This window comes from Argiope bruennichi, chromosome 7 (assembly GCF_947563725.1).
Source record: "Argiope bruennichi chromosome 7, qqArgBrue1.1, whole genome shotgun sequence".
Lineage (NCBI taxonomy): Eukaryota > Metazoa > Arthropoda > Arachnida > Araneae > Araneidae > Argiope > Argiope bruennichi.
In genome coordinates, this window is record NC_079157.1 from 85,062,956 (window position 1) to 85,083,883 (window position 20,928).

General features: G+C 30.0%; 1 protein-coding gene across 1 annotated transcript; it reads right to left on the bottom strand.

The window, feature by feature from the left end:
- Positions 1-306: 306 nt before the first annotated feature.
- Positions 307-12,876, bottom strand: LOC129976501 (adhesive plaque matrix protein 2-like). The gene is made up of 6 exons (XM_056090107.1): positions 12,675-12,876; positions 9,234-9,341; positions 7,045-7,152; positions 2,343-2,450; positions 2,140-2,250; positions 307-481 (listed from the first exon to the last, which is right to left on the bottom strand). Exons 1-6 carry the CDS (start codon positions 12,802-12,804, stop codon positions 366-368), a joined length of 681 nt encoding a protein of 226 aa, XP_055946082.1. The 5' UTR covers positions 12,805-12,876; the 3' UTR covers positions 307-365.
- Positions 12,877-20,928: the final 8,052 nt, after the last annotated feature.

Sequence of the window (20,928 nt, forward strand, 5' to 3'; positions counted from 1 at the left end):
AATCTGCGCGTATGCGGCGAAACTCTAAAATAACATATACCAATATAAATGGACATTGCTTGTCAAATTTTAGGAAGTTTATCTCCCTATCATTAACTTTCTTAAACGAGTGACCTAGCCTTTTTGATCATCCATAATAAAATATCTTCAAAAGTTTTTTACTAATAGTCAATTTTGAAACTTTTACAATATTTATAATAGACATCTGAAGAAGTATTGATGTGTTTGGCCCTATATGATTTAAATATTGTCACTCGCACTAATAAAAGACACAACAGACATCAAGAAAATCAAACATTTATTGCCATTTAAAATTCTCTTGTCACTATATATATATTTATAACAGTTATCTATAAGCATAGAAATTAGTTAGCTTCTTCACAATGTGGTCCATAGAAAGGTGGTTCGCAGACACATATGTATCCAAACAGGCTGTTTTTGCAAGTGCCACCATTCAAGCATGGATTTTCAGAACAAGATGCTAGACAATTATAGAAAATTGAAAAAACAATGTGAAAAGGTATTAATTATACATTACTATGTTATATTAAATAAATTATAGGAAATTATAAAAAAGAATGTGAAAAGGTATTAATATACATCACTATGTTATATTAAATAAATTATCGACAAAAAAGGAACATACATAAAAAAATTGATTTTGAATATTCTTTCACCAGATTGAGTTTTTAAATACAGCAATATCATGTTAATAGACATTATTTAAACAATTATTTAATTAAACTTAAATAATTAAATTAATTAATCAATTAACAGAACTGTCAGTAAAAATTCGTAAAATTCGTTCGTCGTCTCACTATAAAGCCCCTATTATTTAAAGAAAATGAAAATTGCATATAGGAATAAAATTACTCTTTGAAGCTGAAAAAAATTAATTAAAGGAATTATCACGAAATAGATTTGAAACTAGATAATTTTCATTTTCATCAGGAATCTGTATGTAATAATATGGGGCAGATAATTAAATAGACAGAATAAATATAAAGTGCTGAAAATGATGAAATTAGAATTCTTAGTCATTTAAATTTCAGAGAATAATGTTTTTAGGATTTTTTTTCTTGTTTACAAATTTACTTGCAGATTATTCGGGGGTCACAATTTGTTTTGCAACAGGTTGCCTGATTCGCAACTCCACAGTCCTGGAAAATATTTCAATACAAAATTGAAAATGAAATCCACTAATTTGCTCAACATTACTTTTAAAAGATTAAATTTTAAATTTTTATTCCCGACAAAATGAAATTGTCTTGGAAATGTACCATAATTACATATTTTGTTATTTCAGTTTACATAGTTTAAATTTTTATGTGAAGGCGGGATAGCCTGGTTGGTAGTGCTTTGGATTCACCTCCCTTGGGTTGCGAGTTCGAACCCCGCCGGCCGACGAATCTCCATGTGTGTGTGCGTGGGTGGTGGCTGAAGCACGTATAAATCTGTCGAAGTCCCAAAGTCCTTCATTTCGAGAGTAATACCACTGGGGTTACTATATCGGGGGTGATCGTTCTGTGATTCAGGTCTAAATTACGATCTGTGAATGAAATACATGAATGAAGTCCTCCCCGTAAAAGTGGTTGTGACGTGTGTGTAGCTAAATCGTTCTCTTGGCCCTAGATGGCGCTACTAAAAAACAAGAAACGCACCCTTGGGTTAAAATCACCGACTTCTAGAGTCAGTAGGCTTGTCTATGAGAAGTGCAATTAGAAACAACAACAATTTTTTACGTTTTTCGAATCGTAACAGATACGTTACGCTTTTCGAACTATATCTCAGATATTACATGTAATAAATTAAAAACAATAAAAAAAGTATTTGAACAAAGCAAAATTACAGATCGCCAGCGTTGATTTTTTTTCTCTTTGTTCCCTGCTCTGATACCGACAGATTCATTGCAATTCTAATAGCTATTTTTTTTACCATTTCTTCTAGCCTTCAAAAATGGCTAACTTTGTGCGAGCTTTTGAAAGTTTGAAAAGTATCATGCACAGGTCAACAAATTTTGCTTACAAACTTATCGTGAAAACAGGCATTATTCTTACTGCTCAACGTGAAAGTATCTGATTTTGGAAGTTACAAAAATTCAGACATTAATCTAATAACACAGAAATGTGTAGATCTTACTTTTTTCACAATTTACGCCTGAATAAGGTGAAGGGCATCTGCACTTGTATGTGTCTCCATGCGGCTGACAAGTACCCCCATTGTAGCATGGGTTATTTCTGCATATTTCAGCTTAAAAAAGGATTGTAGTTAATGGAATTTCATTCGAAATAACACGTTAAATATTAATATAATACATATTTATATATTAGCATTAATAATACCATCTTGGCAAACGTCTCCAGTGTATGGGTATCTGCATTCACATTTAAATGAGAATCCCGTCTGTACGCATGTTCCGCCATTGTAGCATGGATTTTCCGAGCATGGATCTGCAAGCCCAAGGTAAATTTATAGTTCCGTATTTAAGCAAGGTAAGATATTAGTTCGGTAATTTCTTAAACAAGCTTATTAATTTAACAAACATATTATTTAAGATAGAAAGAATCGAAGAAATTTTTTTTCTACCTTTCCACAGGAGATTAGCACAGACAAGCTCATATGAAATTAAGTTGAAAGAAATACATAAAATATATATTTAGTAAACGGAAATGCAGTTAAAGAATAAAGAAGACAAATTGGTTATCTGTTTCACACATAAACTGCTTAACAAGAAAAAAATTACAATAATACATAAAAACCTGAAAAAAGTTTAAAGACTCGAAAATGAAAAATGGAGAGACATAGAGGAAATAACATGAAATATCAGAGGAAAAATATGTAAAAATACAAATTTTTGGCCTTTTATTTTATTAAATAGCCAGCAAATTTATAATGGTGATATTTATGAAATAAATTGTTTATTTTTTCGGTTTTCAATGAAAAGATAATTTTAATAAGTTGCTAAATATTAATAATTACAAATCTTTTACTTAATTGTTACTATCATTTCGTTCTCAATGACCAATAAGTTTACTGTTAAGCCCCTTATTCCTAAGATCATTTTAATTCAGTACCTAGGAGTTATCTTTCACATAAGATAAGAACACATCCCTAACCCTCTCAAAAACCTAATTGACAGCTCATCTTCTTAAGGGGTTTACATACAAAAGAGGGCACCTCCCCCCGGCTGATGGCTATCAAGAAAATACAAGTTTCTGGCATCATTTGTATGCTCTCAGAAAACCTTCCTGCGTCCTTACCTCAACCGGACAAGCATGTCTAACGAATGAAACACATACTTAGTATTAAATTAGTAGCCCTTAAAGAAAAAGGGTGAAATTACGCAGACTTTACAAGTGACCCTCATAGCCTCATTGAACAGACTTTGTGGCTTTACTTTATTGAAAAAATTAACATATAGTACTAACGTAGCCGTTTTAAAGAGTACTCCGTTTTTCTTCTTAATTTCAAACCTTTTAGAGTTAGATTTTTAATTTAAATATTGTTTAAAAAGTAACTAATATTGTTAAGTTCAAATTACCAGTTAACTGAACAGATATTCTTTTACATCAGCTTAGAAATTTTGTTGAAATTTAATTCTTATTCAATGCTACATGACTGCAATAAAAAGGATGCAAATGACTTCATTAAATAAAAGTGTATAAATAAATAAAGTACCCCTTCCTGGAAATATTTGGCTCTTCCAGAAGAAAAGTTCACCGAAATACGTGATGAGGACAAGCATGCTCATGTGGAAGTATTTGTTGGAATATTTACAACATAGTTGGGATACAGTTTTCGGTTATATCTCAACATAAGAAACATCGGAACTGAAGCATGTGTTGTAAAGTAAGACCAATTTCAATATACCGTTGCCAAAAATGTCTGCCACCTGAAGATGAAGCTTACATGTGACAATCGTCTGATTTCGTTGACACATGGACGCTGCTATTCGCACGAGGGTCTTTTCAGTTGCTGGAACAGATAGTGGTCACTCGGAACAAGATTGGGACAAAAGAAGGAAAGGGCAAATACTTTCCAAGTGAACGCCACAGCAGTTGTTATATGCATAATGTCACTTGAGGGTGTGGAATAACACGAGGAACTTAAAAAACAAGTTCCGATATTCTGAAAAAAATTCCTGACAGCCTTCCCCAAGTGATGACGACATGAAGACGGCTTCAATTATTGTTACTTATCGCTCTCAGGTGTCAGGTTTACTTTTTTCGACAAAGTTATACAGAAATTGGATTCATGGTATGACGCGAGCTTCAATTCTTATATTAATAAGTAGCTAAAAAGAATCTCCTATCTGTTTTAATAAATGCTTTTAGGCAGTTTTGTTTTTGTAATCTTACTTTATAGATGAACTAAATAATGATATGTCTTTAAATATTAAAAGAATAAATTTAAAAAAACGCATTAAATTTTAAATAAATGTGTGATATATGAATTAAAAGAGAGGTTTCCATTTAGATTTAAAATATTTAATTATCAGCCATAAAAGTTACCTAATGAATATAATACTATCGTATTTTCAATCAGAAATTTTGGCGATCTGTCTTTACATTGTGCTCATAATAAGCATTATTCAATGAGTAGTAGACTCAGCCGGCGTCCTGGCATATTGGTAGCGCTTCTTGCCCGTGATCAGGGCGTCCTGGGTTTGAGTCCCGGTTTGGGCATGGTTGTTCTTCCGTTGTTCTATCTATGAGATGTGTGAATGTGTCCTCCTGTTAAAAGGGGTTGTGCAAGCGAATGAGGGATGCGTGTGTAGTAAAGTCCTACTCTTGGCCGTAGTTGGCGCTACTATAAAAACAAGAGACGCTCCCCCCACCGGCTTAAAATCGCTGTCTTCGTAACAGCGGGCTTGTCCATGGCAAGTGCCATAAGAAACAACAACGAAGAAACATCAGTAGACTGATGTACTCTTTAGCAATATTTTGCTATCTGCTCTAAGATTGGCGCAATAGAAATATTTCTTCAATGAAAGGACAAATGTCGAACAATCACATCTGATTATCTTTCAAAACGGCCACGCTTTTCCTAATTTTGGACCTAGAATTAGACTTGAATCTCATTTGATATCTAGGTTTTGCAAGGTCACCAAAAGAAGGTACCTCACTATTCCTTTTGAGTAAATACTCATTTGTCTATTTACGATAAATCATTCAAAATTATAACATTTATTCTGCTTCCAGAAGAAAACAAATCAAATCTTCGGACATTTTCATTTGCTATAGAAATAAAATATCAATATTTCAAATTTCCATGAAAAACGAAATATTTCTATAATATAATACGTAGGGATTGCAGTACCGGTATACCGGGATACCGAATACCGGTATTTTGAGCCATTTTACAATTTCGTAATACCGGTATTCACAAGTTTAAATACCGGTTTTTCGGTATTTACTAGACATTTTTAAAATTGTCTCCACTATATGTTCAAAGATTGCCAACATAGTAAAATAGTATGTTTTTGTTTTTATGTCTCCCTAATTGGCGAAATAAATTAGCTAAATGGCTTAATTAATTGCTAAATCTAAATTAGCGAAACATGGATTATTCCTGAAAGAAGATATTGTATCCATAACGACTAATGGAGCAACAGTTATGAAAAAATTTGGAAAGTTGATTGGTGCAAATCAGCAATTGCGATATGCTCATGGAATTCAATTAGAAGTAATAGATGTATTATACCAAAAAAATAAAGAACAGAAGAATCCAAATATTGTGGATATAGAAACTTCGGATTCCGACATTGAAGAGAGTAAGAGTGAGAGTGATATTGACAATGAAGATAATGACAATGTAATTGGTGAAGAAGATCTTGCTAATGAAGATGAAATATTAACCCATCAAGAATTGCTGCCTATAATTTATAAAGTTCGAAAAATTGTGAAGATATTTAAACTTTCCCCTACAAAAAATGCCATATTACAAAAATATATACTAACTGAACATAAAACAGAATATATGTTAATAATAGATTCTAAGACACGTTGGAACAGTTTACTCCTAATAATGGAACGTTTTTTTGAAATTTAGAAATCCAATTCAAAAAGCAATAATCGACTTAAACCTGCAAATTAATTTTTCAGACAGTGAATTCGACTTAATATCCAGAACTATATCAGCTCTACTTCCAATGAAACTGACTATAGAGGCATTATGTTGGAGAGATTTTCATTTATTAACAACTAATGCAACAATAAACTTCATGTTGCAATCATGAGAGAACAGCACACATCACTATCTGAAGAATTATATATTACATTGAAAAATTGCACAAAAGAAAGGCATACCGAAATAGAAAATGTCTTACGGTATTTACATAATTATAATGATTTTAAAAATGAAAAAGAAGAAAAGAAAATAATCAATTCAAATCTGATTAAGTTTATAGTAAATTTTCTTACAATTTTTTACCTCCAAACCTATCCACATTTAGAAGAATTCGGTTCAATTATCGAAGATTATGATGACACAAATGTCGATAGTGAAAAGGAATTGTCTCTTGAACAAAAATTAGAATTAGCGATAAATAAAAAAAATCAACGAACCAAAATACAATACAGAAATTTTTACACAAAATTACTTTTCATCTTTAATTACAGTACAATTGATGCATCATGTTTTTTAAGATCACATTTTAAAAATTTGTAATAGTACCACAGACTGAATAGTGATATTCACACTTTTTTTGTGATTTAAATAAATAAGATGTTCCTTTACTTTTTTGTGATTCTTTATATACTGTTATAATTTATCAGTTACATATTATTTTTTGTGATATTTACACTCTCTTATAAAACTGGCAAATGAGACAAAGAAACACCTGTGTTTTTTTTTCTTTTTCTAAAATTTCTAATACCGGTATTAAAACCGGTATCCCGGTATTAAGATCTAAAAAATACCGAATACCGGTATTGAAATTTTGGTCCGGTATTGCAATCCCTAATAATACGAATGCTTGAGATAACACAATTGAAACTAAAACTTAGCTATAAGTGAAAAAAAAAAACGAATGAAAAAATTTACCCCTTTCGCAGTTTTTTCCAGAGAAGGGTACTTTGCAAGTGCATCTATAGCCATCGGTTCTTGCTAAGCAATGTCCACCGTTCTTACAAGGATTAGGATGACACCAATCTAGAAAGAATAAAGAAATTTGATAATTACTTCATTATATTACAACGAAATTGCAAATAAAATAGAGCTATATTAGCTTCAGAGTGAAAGTTGTTCCTCAGTAATATAACTCAACTCTAATACTATAGTTACATGTTATCATGCACTCTAGAAAAAGGACATTAGTAATGTCTCTAGATTTTAAAACAGAAGCCTTTTTCTACTTTAGATTGCTTTATAAAGTTCGTATTTATCAGTTGTATTCATCAACATTAAAGATCACTTTTAGTTTTTTTTTTTTTTTTTTTAAATAGAAATTTTTGAAAATGCTATTCTATTTGGAAAATAGAACTTCAATTTCTTTTTTTAAGCAATATCTTAGTTTTACCTTACATAATTAGAATTAACGAAATTAGAATACACATTAAATAATTAAAATTTGTGAGTTTGAGAACTGAAAACATATAATTTATGAAAAAAAATTGTATTAATTATAAGAGGCTTATTTAGTAAGATAATTCCAAATGTTTCTAAACCATGAGGTAACATTGCCTTATTTGCTACCCTTTTGTAAAATAATAATGCATCTAAATCAATTTAGTCTACTTACATACTTAGTATTACAAATTTATATAATTAATTTCAAATTGATATTCAATACAAACAACAGCGCAGAAAAAAAAAAGCAATTCATGCTTGTTTGAATTCCGTAAGGTGAGCCTTTTCTAATCAATTTCCGCATTTGGCACATAAAAAAGGACGAAAAAACAATCTAACGGAACAAATTAAATTTTATAGACAATTGTATAGGAATCGCAATTTATTGTTAATTAATTAATTACTTTCTTAGTTAAATTAAATTATTTATTCTTATTTTCCTAGTATTAATTATTAGAAAGTTTCTTTCATTATATGAGAGTGATTTCATACAAAGTGACTCAATTCTGCTTCTCATTTCTTTTGAAAACATTTCTTTTGTGAGTCTCTGCCTTATGGAAAGACTTTAGTGACATTACTTCTTTAAAAATTATTTACTTTGACTTCGAATTTTCCGAAAATACGAGAAAAGAATGTTTTTAAAAAGCCATAGCAATGCAAATTACATAAAAAATATTCGCAGAAAATGATTGTCCAAAAAATTAAACTACAAAAGGCAAAAACCAGATGACATAAGAAATTCACTATAAGAGATGTTGATTAAAAACGAATGTAATTTACTTTGTTGAGTAAAACTTCAAGCAATGTTGATTCATTCCAAGAATGTCTCTTATAACCTTTCAGTTTAGGCAGAATCCCCCATCCTAGATCGAAAATGTTCTGAACTGGATACGGAAGTCAACTTTGATGTTTCCCGAGTATATCCTGAACACATTCTATTGGATGAAGTTCGCCGATTGGGATTGTCAATATATAAAAGCTTTGTTTCAAATTTGAAATACTGGCTGTCAATGTGAACTAGATATCTAGAGCTTTATAACCCGAGAAAAGGGAATCGGGACAAGAAATGGGGCAGCATATCTGCACAATCATATCATATCTGTTCCGATTCAATATTTTCTGTCTATTTTTCCTCTATTTTTCTATTCTTTTGGAAAGAATATTTTAAAATGAATATTCTTTTGGAAACAATATTTTAAAATGAATATTCTTTTGGAAAGAATATTTTAAAATGAATATTCTTTCCAAAAGAATATTCATTTTAAAATATTGAATTCTTAAAATATTTTCCTGAAATTAACTAATTTTTATATTTTTCAATGAATTTCATAATTTTTAATGTATTAATTTAAATATTTTAAATCATTTAAATGAATACGGATAGTAAAATTCTATACATTAGCTTTTCCATTTTTTCACAAGTTTTTAATGATTAGCCATTGAAATATTGGGGCTTTATTTTCAAAGACATGTCAGTTTTTCTCTCATTTTAAGTATTCAGATTATAAATTAAAGATATATGTTAACATATACTAAGACATATTCAAATTACTGCTTTCCTGTCGATAAACGAAAAACCAAATTTAGTGAAACATATCTTTCAAAATTCTAAGATCATCGTAACTTATTGTCTCTATAAGATCTTTCATATGTTAATGAATTACCATATTCACATCTTGGTCCATGGAAAGGTGCTTTGCACACACAAATGTATCCAAACAATCCATTTCTGCAAGTGCCACCGTTCAAACAGGGATTTCCAGAACAGGGATCTACAGGATTCAAGAATATTAAGGAAGAGTAAGTATATTTCAAAATGTCGTATTATGATACAATAAATGTTTATGCTATATCGAATAACAAAAAATCTCTAAATACACTGTAAAGCAGAAATTTTAAAATGATTTATCTGTTAATTCACTTTCAACACATACTGTTATTTCAATATCTGAGCATATTTAATTCTTAAATACATGCTACCAATTGTCTACATCCAGTTTCACTTACTTTTATTAAAAAAAAATGAACGCACGTTGATAATCATAGACACTAAACATGTATGAAAAAAAAGTTGGCATTACTTTTAGCAAGCAAGTTATATCGTTTTTATATATTTGAATGTGGTGGAGGATGAAATTCAGCGGTATACCTAAAGTTACAGCTGTTGTTACCTGAAGAGGTAATTTCTATTGTCGAGTTCCCTATAAAGGAGTGATCTATCCAATTGTTAAAAAATTACTTCTCATCTGTTGTCAGGTAAGCTATCGATGTCCAGTATTGTATTTGAAAATTATATTCGGTACAAGCTAGATTTTTGGACAATACTGTATGTTTCCAAAATACTACATACAACTTTTTTCAAAATAAATATATTCACCTGGATTTTATTTTTTTTCGTAACCTATGACTATTTTTCTATGATAAACGCTTTTTTTTTAATTCAAAACAAATAATCATGCATTTAAAGGTTAATAAGCTTGTGTCAACAGGTGGGAAGAATATAAAGAGAGGGTTGTCATTTTGCGTCAATTATGCTATAACGAGTCGTGAATTTGTAGTAAACGTCCCATGACATTTTACAATGATCAGTTGGATTGACATGAGGGAATTCAAAAGACAGAGCACAAAACTGAATTCCTAGTTAAGCTCCTTCCATTATGCCTCCGCCTACCACTATCGTCTACATTTTTAAGTCGGATGACTGTTGCCTGATCCGTTGCCAGTCGAAATGGGGGGGGGGGAGCGTCATCGTCTATGTGATAAGGATAACTAAAATATACATCATTTTTAAAAAATAACACATCGGATAAATGTCTTGCAGCCATGTTTGAGGGAGACATACTCAGACGAAGCATATTATTGCGCAAAAGCGATTTATACTACCACTTTAAAATAATAATAAAAAAAAAGGGATTCATAAAATTAGCTACTGTTTGACAACGAACTGTAAGACCCTCCGCGCGTTTGCGCATGCGCTAGATGGGTTTAATTCGTCAAAATACGAGTGAGAGGAAAGATGAAAGTAGGAGATGTTTACATTTAACAATGAAATAAACTAGGATTACATGTACTTTTATGGGACGTAAACATTACAGGCAATAAGTAATACAGAATGAAAAAGGTATTAATGAGCAATAAAACATTTCGGAGCAATTTTTATTTAATGTAATAGACATAAGCATTAAATTATGAAAAATAAATGAAAAATTTTTGTTCTTAATATTTGGTAATTAATTTTCTACAAAATAATAATGATCTTTTGTAAATTAAAATGCTTCTTTTTTTTATATGATATTGAATTTTTTCGGTAATATGTTAAGATTAACAGCAATAGATAATCGAGAGTTTATTCAATATAAAACATTTTATTTTCATTGAAGGAGTTGCTGTAAATATAGAATGTCTTAAAAATATAAATATTGTTTTTAAAGTATGATATTTTATATATTTTGATATTTAAAAAAACATTATTTTTAATGATTTTTCTACTTAAAAATAGTATTTTTAAATACATTACATGAAATAATTGTCAATTTTTTTTAATGTTGCTAGTAGTAACGCCGGCAGTTTGACTCACTCGTTTCGAAGAATGTGCGACAGGAATAAATATTCTCCGTTTTCTGCTTCTTGGTCACAATATTTAATGATATTATATAAACTTTTCTTCGTACCACTCCTGAAAGCTTTTTTATCACTTGAACTAGCCATATCAATATGAAATTTCGAGTTAAAATGCAATGTGTTCAGAAATGACACAAAACTCACATACAGGTGAAAAAATAATTGAACTAAAAAGTATCCAATGGGGAAAATCCAAGATCAAAGGTGAATACCGGAAATACGCTAGTCATTCCGCGTCTCACCCCTTGATTAGGTGGAATCGTGGAAATGTGGTCGTCTCAGAATCCGTTGTCAAACAGTACTAAAATTTAATTTTTGCACGTTTTCTATTTTTCATCCAATTAAGAAAAATTAAAAATATTTTAGTGCAATTTGTGCCATTACACTTTTTATCGTTGTTGATATTGGATTGATGCCCGTGCTTGTTTAAAAGCCGTTACCACAATATTTTATATTCACATTATTCAACTGTTCTTAAAAGTAAATTTTTAAAAAAAATTATGAAAGAAAAAACAAGCCTAGATTTAGGATTCCAGGTGGCTTATTCATTTATTTTTTTTTAGAAATTTTGTACCGTTTGAAAATCATTGAAATTTCCTCTTCATGTAAAACATGTGCAGAATTTCTATTTTGTTCATTTTGTTCCTGTTAAATTTATAAAATACGTAATCAGTTAACTTAATACAGTTATTACTGAAATTTTTTATTTTTAAAACATATGAATTATTTGAATATATATTTCAATATATATTTGAATTATATTTCTCCTGTTTTTCAGTTTTATCAGACAAAAGAAAATTTGTGAATCTAACACATTTTTTTTTAATGTTTAAACACACTACAAAGACAATTTTTGGGGGAATAAGTTAATCATGAAATTCAGCTAGTAATCAGCCTATCTAAAATTTCGATATAAAAAAATCTGATAACTTTTTAATTTTTAATTTTGAGTTAAAAATTCAAAAATGCTTAAAATGACTTATTGCTCTAAAATTTCTGTAATTGTATAAAGTGCAATTATAAAAAAAGTTGATAAAAATTGTAAAAATTACAAAATATTATAAACATAACAATATTCTAAAACTATTTTGAATATGATAAAAACGAATTTATATCATTACACTGCATGACGAATGCAAAAATTAATCCTGCTGCGAGACAATATCATATAGTACCTCATCTTTGTATTCTATTAGTACAATATTCCAAAAAACACAGTTACAATATCTTCATGATCTTGTCCGCTATTTAGAATACTAAACTGCACCTTGGAACATTTGCTAAAAGGGTTAGAAAATTGTTTTGAAGCTACCTTTGAACGATTTCTGAAGAGATTTTCGATTTTAACTTAAAACTTAGACAATAATAAAACATATCTGACTCTAAAGCGTATTATAAGCTATTAGGACAAAAAGTTCACTATGAAATAATGTCAACATTTTATAAAAACAGAATACTTATCTTTCGATAAAGTCGTGTCTTACCTGAGGAAAACTTTCCCAAAGTATTGCTATCAATTGAAGATTCGATATTGTTATAACCTGAAGCACTTACCGCAAGTCCAAATAATGCATAAAAAAGAAATAAAATTTCTACTCGCACCATAGATAACATTTTAAATATTTTACGGATTACTGTCAATAATGGTGTTCAAAGTAAACCCTTCTCGAAAAATATTTGATTCAATTCACTGTTTTATCTTCTAATGATTGCGATAGGAGATCTGTTGAAGAGGATATGGATAAGATTATGATGCTGCAAACATTTATTTCCTGATATGGATAAAAAAAGTAATTTCTTTATCGCACAGGGAAAATGTATGTTCTTTCCCACGTATTTCCATTTTTACTCACAAAATGAATAAAATATGTTTAACTTTTACTTGGATAACATCACATTAAAAGAGAAAGTTATAAGTGGCAATTATAAATTTTGGCTCTTACTACTCTCTCGCCTGAACTTTCTCTTGATTCTCCAATAAATGTACTTGTGTATTAGCCTATGCCGCTGACAAACAATAATTACGAAAGAATCCAGTAGAGCACGATTCTATGTCATTAATCACCAGTACGTTGTTATTAAAAATTTCCCAGTAAATCCCATGTATTTTGGGTTATCTTTCACAGACGGAATGGAAAACAATTCTACAATTGTAATCTAACAATCTACAATTCTAGTTACAAAATCATACACCAAATTTCACATAATAATGCCATTGAGATTTCGAGTTATCAAGATTACAGGAAAGTACAAATCGACAGACGATCAACCCCTTGATAGATTCGATTCCAAATTTGACACATCTATATTCAGAATGTTAAAGCTGTGTATCAAATTTTATCCATCTAGTTCTCTTCCTTTTATAGTTATCGAGTTAAATTATAATGTGCAAGCATAATTTTCCGACATTTCTTTCGTACAAAATATGACAGAAGCCTACAAATTTAGTGTAAAGAAGTGTTTCCGAGTTGCTCTCGTATGTGGACAACACACGTTATTCCAAAAGCATATTATTCAAACACAGGAAGATTTGAAAGGTGCAGTTTCGTCAAAATCTCGAAAAGAAATATTTGACGACTACAATTATTTCTTTGTAAATTTCATATATGAGAAAGTGGAAAACGATTCATTTGTGTATTTGTTTTTTCAAGATGGAATGGTGCTCTTCATTTTTTACTTTTCTTCTGATATGCTGGTGACTTGAAATTTTATAACTATGGCAACTGAATATTTTAATATTTTCAATCCCTAATTATCAATAATCGATGAATTTTTCAATAGAAATTGGGGTGATATCTAGTAATTAACCTGAGAAAACTTACTTATTTATTAATAGAAATTCGTTATTATAATGCAAAAACCGAAATGCATAATTTTTAGTATACAAATAAAAGTGCCCAGAAATTATTTTTTATTGATATTAATTTGAAAAAATATTGTTTTGAAATTTACATTGATAAAACGCAAATATATATTTTACACATAAAATCAAAATTTTAGTATTTTCTGCAGCTTTTAATTTATTAAATCTAAAGCATTTTATGAAGATAGTTGTAATATATTGATTTTCTACTTAATCTGATATTAGTATCTTTCTAAATATTTTTCGTAGAACCACAGAAATTGGAATATCATTACACGGGAAATGTAGCACTAAAAGTTACATAAACACTAGATTTGAGCAAATTATGTTACATATAAATACAATTATAAATTATTCTATATATTATTCACGATCTTTGTTTTTTTAATTAATTTTTCTTAGAAAAGACAAGTTACATATGAATTTCTGTAAGATATATTCCTTTCTTTCCATAATTATTGCTCATGAATTATCAAATAAAATTCTCTTTCATCACATATATATTAAGTTCAATTCATTTCTTCTACAAAGACATATGATATGCAATCCTAATTAGGATTATTTTCTCAGAAACCTAATCACTGCTTTTATCAAAAGTAAAAAATTTTTGACCTTGAAATAATGCTTCAGATTATTCATACCAAATATTATTTAAAAAATTTTTGTAAATATTGTCTGTTGCCTCAAATATCTTGTACTTAATTTACAGAATTAAGCATAAATATTAAATGGCAATTTAATATAAATTATTTAAAAGGATTGTTAGAATTGGCTTCCTAATGATTTCTACGTGATAATTTGGTGAAGTATTTGGTTATTATACATTCATTATCGATTTATAATGAAGCCAACAAATACAAACATTAAAATAGGTTTGATATCATGACCAAAAAAATGAAAGGAATTTAGAATACCAAAAATTCAATTTAGTCTCACTTAACCCTTTAACAATTTATTAGATATGAATATCCAACTTTCCTTTTAAAATTTAAATTTTTCTTGGCAATAGTAGCATTTTGAGGATTTGACCATCACGACTTGTAACACTAGGCTTCAAAATCATTTTAAAAAGACTTTTGATCAAACTTGTCTTATTCACTTCAAATGCGTAGAATATCAAGAGAAATGATGTGTAAAATTCATAACCCAAAAGTTAAAATGCTGATAACCAATTATGAATATATAAAAATACTAATTAATAGGTTGAAAAGTGCGAAGTTATTTGAAGTAAAATTCTTTTAAAATATAGATATATAAATTAAACAACTTCCTGAAAGTCTTATTATGATTATCGAAAACAATTTTGTGCTATAACACTCATGGAACACATGAGTTTTCAAGACGTCTGTTAAAACACGTTTTATAAACTTTTTGTTTTATATTTACAAATATCAGTTTTAGTCGGGGATATTTCGTTTCCATGTATGCAAGATGATTGAAATTGCGTTTTTTTTCCCTCAAGGAATAAAATCTAAGTTTCCTGAATTTACATATTAATGACTAAATGGTTAGGCGTATCATTATCAGTGAAACTGATAAATGCATTCCTCAAATGAACCAGTTATTCTTGATGCAAACTGAATCGCCGCAATGTTTATTTTATATATACATTAGGCAAGTAAAAATAAAATTAACTTTAAAACTGGATGGGAAATACGATAGATTGCTAGCCTGAAAGCTAAGAATATCCTGAAGATTGGCATGAATATACGCGAGAATAGGGAGGAAAGAATGGCAGAATTAAAAATAAATCAACTTTTTACTATACATGGCCCTTCACACGTCCTAAAACGTATATGGAATCTTGTACCTGTGACGTTGACAATCCAAAGCGACATCCATTTTTGGGTTGCAGGTTAAATCAACTGTACTATTTAACGTACATATCTACAACGAATTTTTACCTAAAAACTCAACGACTTCCATGTAGCAACCGTACAAGTATCTACAGGGTAATCCAAATAAAACGGTTTGTGTTGCCTAATCACACATACCCTCGTGAGATTAGTTTTCCAATTTAAGTAGGCAATTAATATTTTGATTGATGGGAATAAAATGACACTTTCGCACTATTAAATTAACTTCAGATTTCCTTGAACGATTTTTCTTCTAATGTAGAGAAAAGTGAAATTACCAAACCCCTAGACTATATAGGGGGTATTGATTGTTCAACTATCCTATTGTAACATCATTTGCTCTATGCATTCCCAAACAGGGGGCACGACAAAAGTTATTCTTCAAAATGCAAAACCTTCCACTAAAGGATTTTTATTTTAATATTTCCGCGCAAATATTTACTTGTCTTATCTTGTCTTACCTGAACGTTTACGCAATGTCTTGAGTGTGGTAGAATGACTGGTATTTCTGCAATAGAAGAATGACAGGTATTGTTCGATCTGGTAAAGTTAGGATCGCAGTCTCCTTCCCACATTCAAAAGGTCAGAGGTAGCCGTCTAGTTTAAAATCCTTTGCTTAACCCCCATCACTGGATTTCATTCCTTTAAAAACTACCAACAAATAACAAAATTAACGTCAATGGAGGTTGGACCACTTCATTTCTGGTGAGGTTAGAACTTCGGGTTTTGCCAGCAGATATTCGTTTGAAAATAGACCTGCCCTTAGAGATGAAAGACTAGTAGTTATTTTTATTTCAAAACAGTTCTATTTTTCGGAAATATTTGCCCATTTTTGATAAAATATTTCTCACGAACCAATTCAGGATTCCAAAACAATCATTTAAAAAATTTAATGAAAAAAGAAAAACTAGAAACATTTAATAAATGTATTACATTTTAAAAACTTTACTTAACACGTTGAGTATCTTAGAGGTTTGCTATCGAATTTTGACTTTCGCTGAAAAAGGGTGTTATGATTTAAACCATAAAGAAAAACCATATACTTCTTTAAATATGGAATAGTTTCAGAGAGCTACATTAAAAACATTCGCACTTTAATTATTCGCTGTCGAAATGATTTGCCTAGGTAAATGTATAGTTATCCGAAATCGGAGAGGCTATTATAAAATTTACAATAAGCAATCCATCAACATATCAAAAAGGTGAAGGAACATAAATTTCTTGCTTAAGTCGTTTCCGTCTTTAAAATTTCTAATAGGAATAATTTAAAATTTTTAATAGGAAAAAACCCGATTGCACTCCGTCGAAGCGACAATGACGGTTTCGCGGATCTTCATGTGGGGTTAAGGATGGAGATTCATTAAAACTGATGTTGAATTCATTTTCAAAATGTCCATACTCTTACAATATGGTCAGCTCAAAATTTATGAAAATCCGCATAATGCCGAGTTTCAATAAATACAGACGTAACATCGCCATAATTATGGCAGAGAAGTGAACATTCACATTCCCTGTAGAGGAACCAAGTTAACAAAATGCAGGCACGAAGTTAGCCTGGAAATTCAGAAGGAATTCTCTAAGAACAATGTATGCAATTCATCAAAAGGCAGCGATTTTCCATTTTAAATGCCATTAAGTGGAGAATTTCACGATTATAGAAGGTAAGGTTGGCATCTAGTCTATCTTTTGGAAAACTATAGATAGAACATAACAAAAGCTTAGTTGCCGATGATCAGCTTTCATTAGCGTAAAAGAATTGGTACTCTGCATCAATAATTTGAAGCTTCAGACGACGGTGGTACTCGGAAACTTGTTGCATTTAGGTTTCAAGTATTCAGTCAATTTAAATTCAACCGAATATATATAAAAAAAAAAAAATCAAGGGGTACAGTATCAATCGATTAAGATTTTAGTTTACGATGCGAATCCTTAAGTGACTAATACTTTAAAATCTGAATTTATCCTTTATAGGAGAATGCAAGTCGGAAACAATACACCTTACTCACAATTAAAAATGAACTGTAAAAACCAATACTACAAATAAGCACTCCAAATTAACAAGAAACAAGTTTATTAAGGTACACATTTGCTGTATTTCAAAGCAATTTCCTTTAACATTGTTGCATCAATAAACGCATGTTAATGAATAAAACATGAATAGCTTTAAACAAATTAAATTTACAAATGTTAAAATTCTTACAAAATTTATCTAGAGCGAAAAATCCCAAAAAAATTTGGCACATACAGGAGTACTGCTCATGAAAGCTTGAAAATTATGTAAATAGCATACACATAATTTTGACATTGACTGCAGACAAGACAATTCATTCACATAATATTCAGAAACAGATAAAAAGGCAACGCAGATAAATCTGAAGTGTTAAATCGAGAATTCGAACATTATGAATTTTAAATGAAACAATTTCAGCGTATTTATGGATAAGAATATCACGATATTAAATTTGAAAATAAAATCGTAAAAGGAATATTTACTTTCACTTTTATTATGCATCCATTCATGCTGGTAATTTAAAAAAAAAAAACAAAACCGAGTATGATGGTAATTAATGGCAAATGTAAAGTAAGAAACTCGATTAAATAAGGCTTATGGGAACATTTACAAAGTCTGCAGTTTTAATAATAGAACTTGGAGATTTACAGTTGTGCAAGATTGCATGCGTTAAATTTGTTTAAATCTCAGATTTAAAATACGACAAATGTACATTAATACTTGCTATCCATTCTACACGGAGCGCAAATACTTTCTCCGTCCCAAACTTGAATATTTTTATGCTAGTATTAATTTCCAAGAACTTGCAAGTCAAGCGATTGAAACTCTATTCTTACATATTGGCGACCGACTAAACACAAGTACGAATGTTTTTAAGATATACGCCTTCAAGATCTTCATTGGATACCAATTTAAATGCAATTGCGAGTCCTTTATCTCTATTCAGATAAAGTTCTTTTAAAATCCATTTCTTGAATTGATATTTAACATTTTAATTCCATAACATTGTTCTATGTTACATTAATAAGACATCGAAATATCTATTCAACCACACTGATCAAAACATTAACATCTTATCGATAATGAGTATTTACGGCCAATGTTCGTCATCGCTTAAGTATATCAACTAGCATAATGAAGTAGGATAACAGTTGTTCAAGTAGATAAAATTTAATAAAATCTTTACATTTCCAATGAAGATAAAATAACCTAGAAACAATTGTTATATAACATCGTCTACATTTGGAGCATAACAAAATACTCTTACACTTCAGCTTGATCAGTAGGAATAAACAAGGTTTTAAATAATGCAATTCAAGTGAAAAATGGATTAAGATTTCCACCTTAAAATTATACGAAGAACAGCGTTTAACCAAAAAAGGCTGGGTGATGCATTTTGTAAGTGAAAATATTCACCAACTCTAATGAATCTATGAAGCTGCTGAAACATTTTTAATTAAAGTCTAAAATTTTCAAAACAGATTTGACGCGTTCTGGGCGCTGCCATTTGAATACGGTAAAATTAAATTGAGTTTAAATCCGCGTACAGATTAAAATATTGAGGGAACTTGCTAATTTAGCAGGATCCTAAATCTGACTTAAATCGTAATTAAATTTGTAAAAATCTGCGTCTCTAAATCGAAGTTATTTTATTGTGCGTTCGAAATAGAATAGTAGAAATCTGAATTCATTGCATCAGAAACTTTCGGCTGCAACATGGCACATTTTAATTCTCTTCAAGGACACGACTTTGAAATTTTATTCCATTTCATAAAGTACAATTTAAATGTTTGATTCGCGTAGCTACAGCGATTTTGGAAGTAAATTTATATGGGAGGAAAATACACATTTTATATTAATAATTTATCTAAATCATGTTCGAATTTTCAATTCGTTTCTAAACATAATGAAAGATACGAGTTGTGTTAAGTCACTAGATAGGTAGTTGATTTGCTTAAATTGAAAACTAAACTAATAATTTAAAGAGCAAAATTGCATAAAAATAGAGTTTTATAATCTCGTTATAGAAGGGGATATGCAGAACTTAGCATAACTCAAATTGTTTTTAAAGCTATTCGGATTCTCATTTATTACTAAGAAAAATCCGATTTCCCTTAAGAACTCCAGCAAAACAGATGGAACTTTTGAAGTGATCTAGAATGCCAAAACCCGAGGCGCAACAAGGTGCTGCTAAAACGACTGATGCGATTTTCTAGCGGTTGATTTTGAAAATTTAAGTATTATTCATTTCAAATGAATTCTTCGTTTCAACATTCCGTTTCTTTTCGAATCTCTGCTATCAATTCACTGTGCGGTTTCAGATTCCAAGCCATTTCAACTTCGATGGTGATCAGGCATCAAGGTCAAAATGATCTCAGGAATCAAAAGGATTGTCAATTAACTGGCTAGCACAGTTGCTGACAATCACCCTTCACAAACTAGAAAAAAAAATTAAGTCGCTAAAAAATTCTTCCGAAACTAGTTATGACTGAAGTCTTCAAGAAATTTTAATACCATTTACATAAATTCTCAAGTCGGTATCGGATGGATTTTCAAAGCTTTGGAATTGAATATCCGACACCGAAATAATTCATTAAGCCGATTTTTCAAACGCCACTGTTCATTTCTTTCATTCTTCTAAATTAGAAATCTAATATATTTTAATTCCATCGTTTTGCATGAAGTTCAAGTTATTTTAGAAGCCTATATCCCCCTTATACCGTAGCATTTTATTACCAATTCATATCCGAATACAAGAGGGAACTAATTTTTTGTATAGCCACCGGACTGAATCCGAAAAAATCATTTTCTATTGACAGTTACAATACTGTAGTTCTGCTCGAATTCTGAAAATCGATCTCTACAGAAAGTAGATTTCTATTAGCTACAATTCTGAAGATTTTAAATTCAGCAAGCTCAAAGGTTAAGTTGATTTTTGGTAGGTCAATCTTCATGCATTAACTACAACGAAAAAAATGGGAGAACCGTTTAATGCTTTATATATTTAA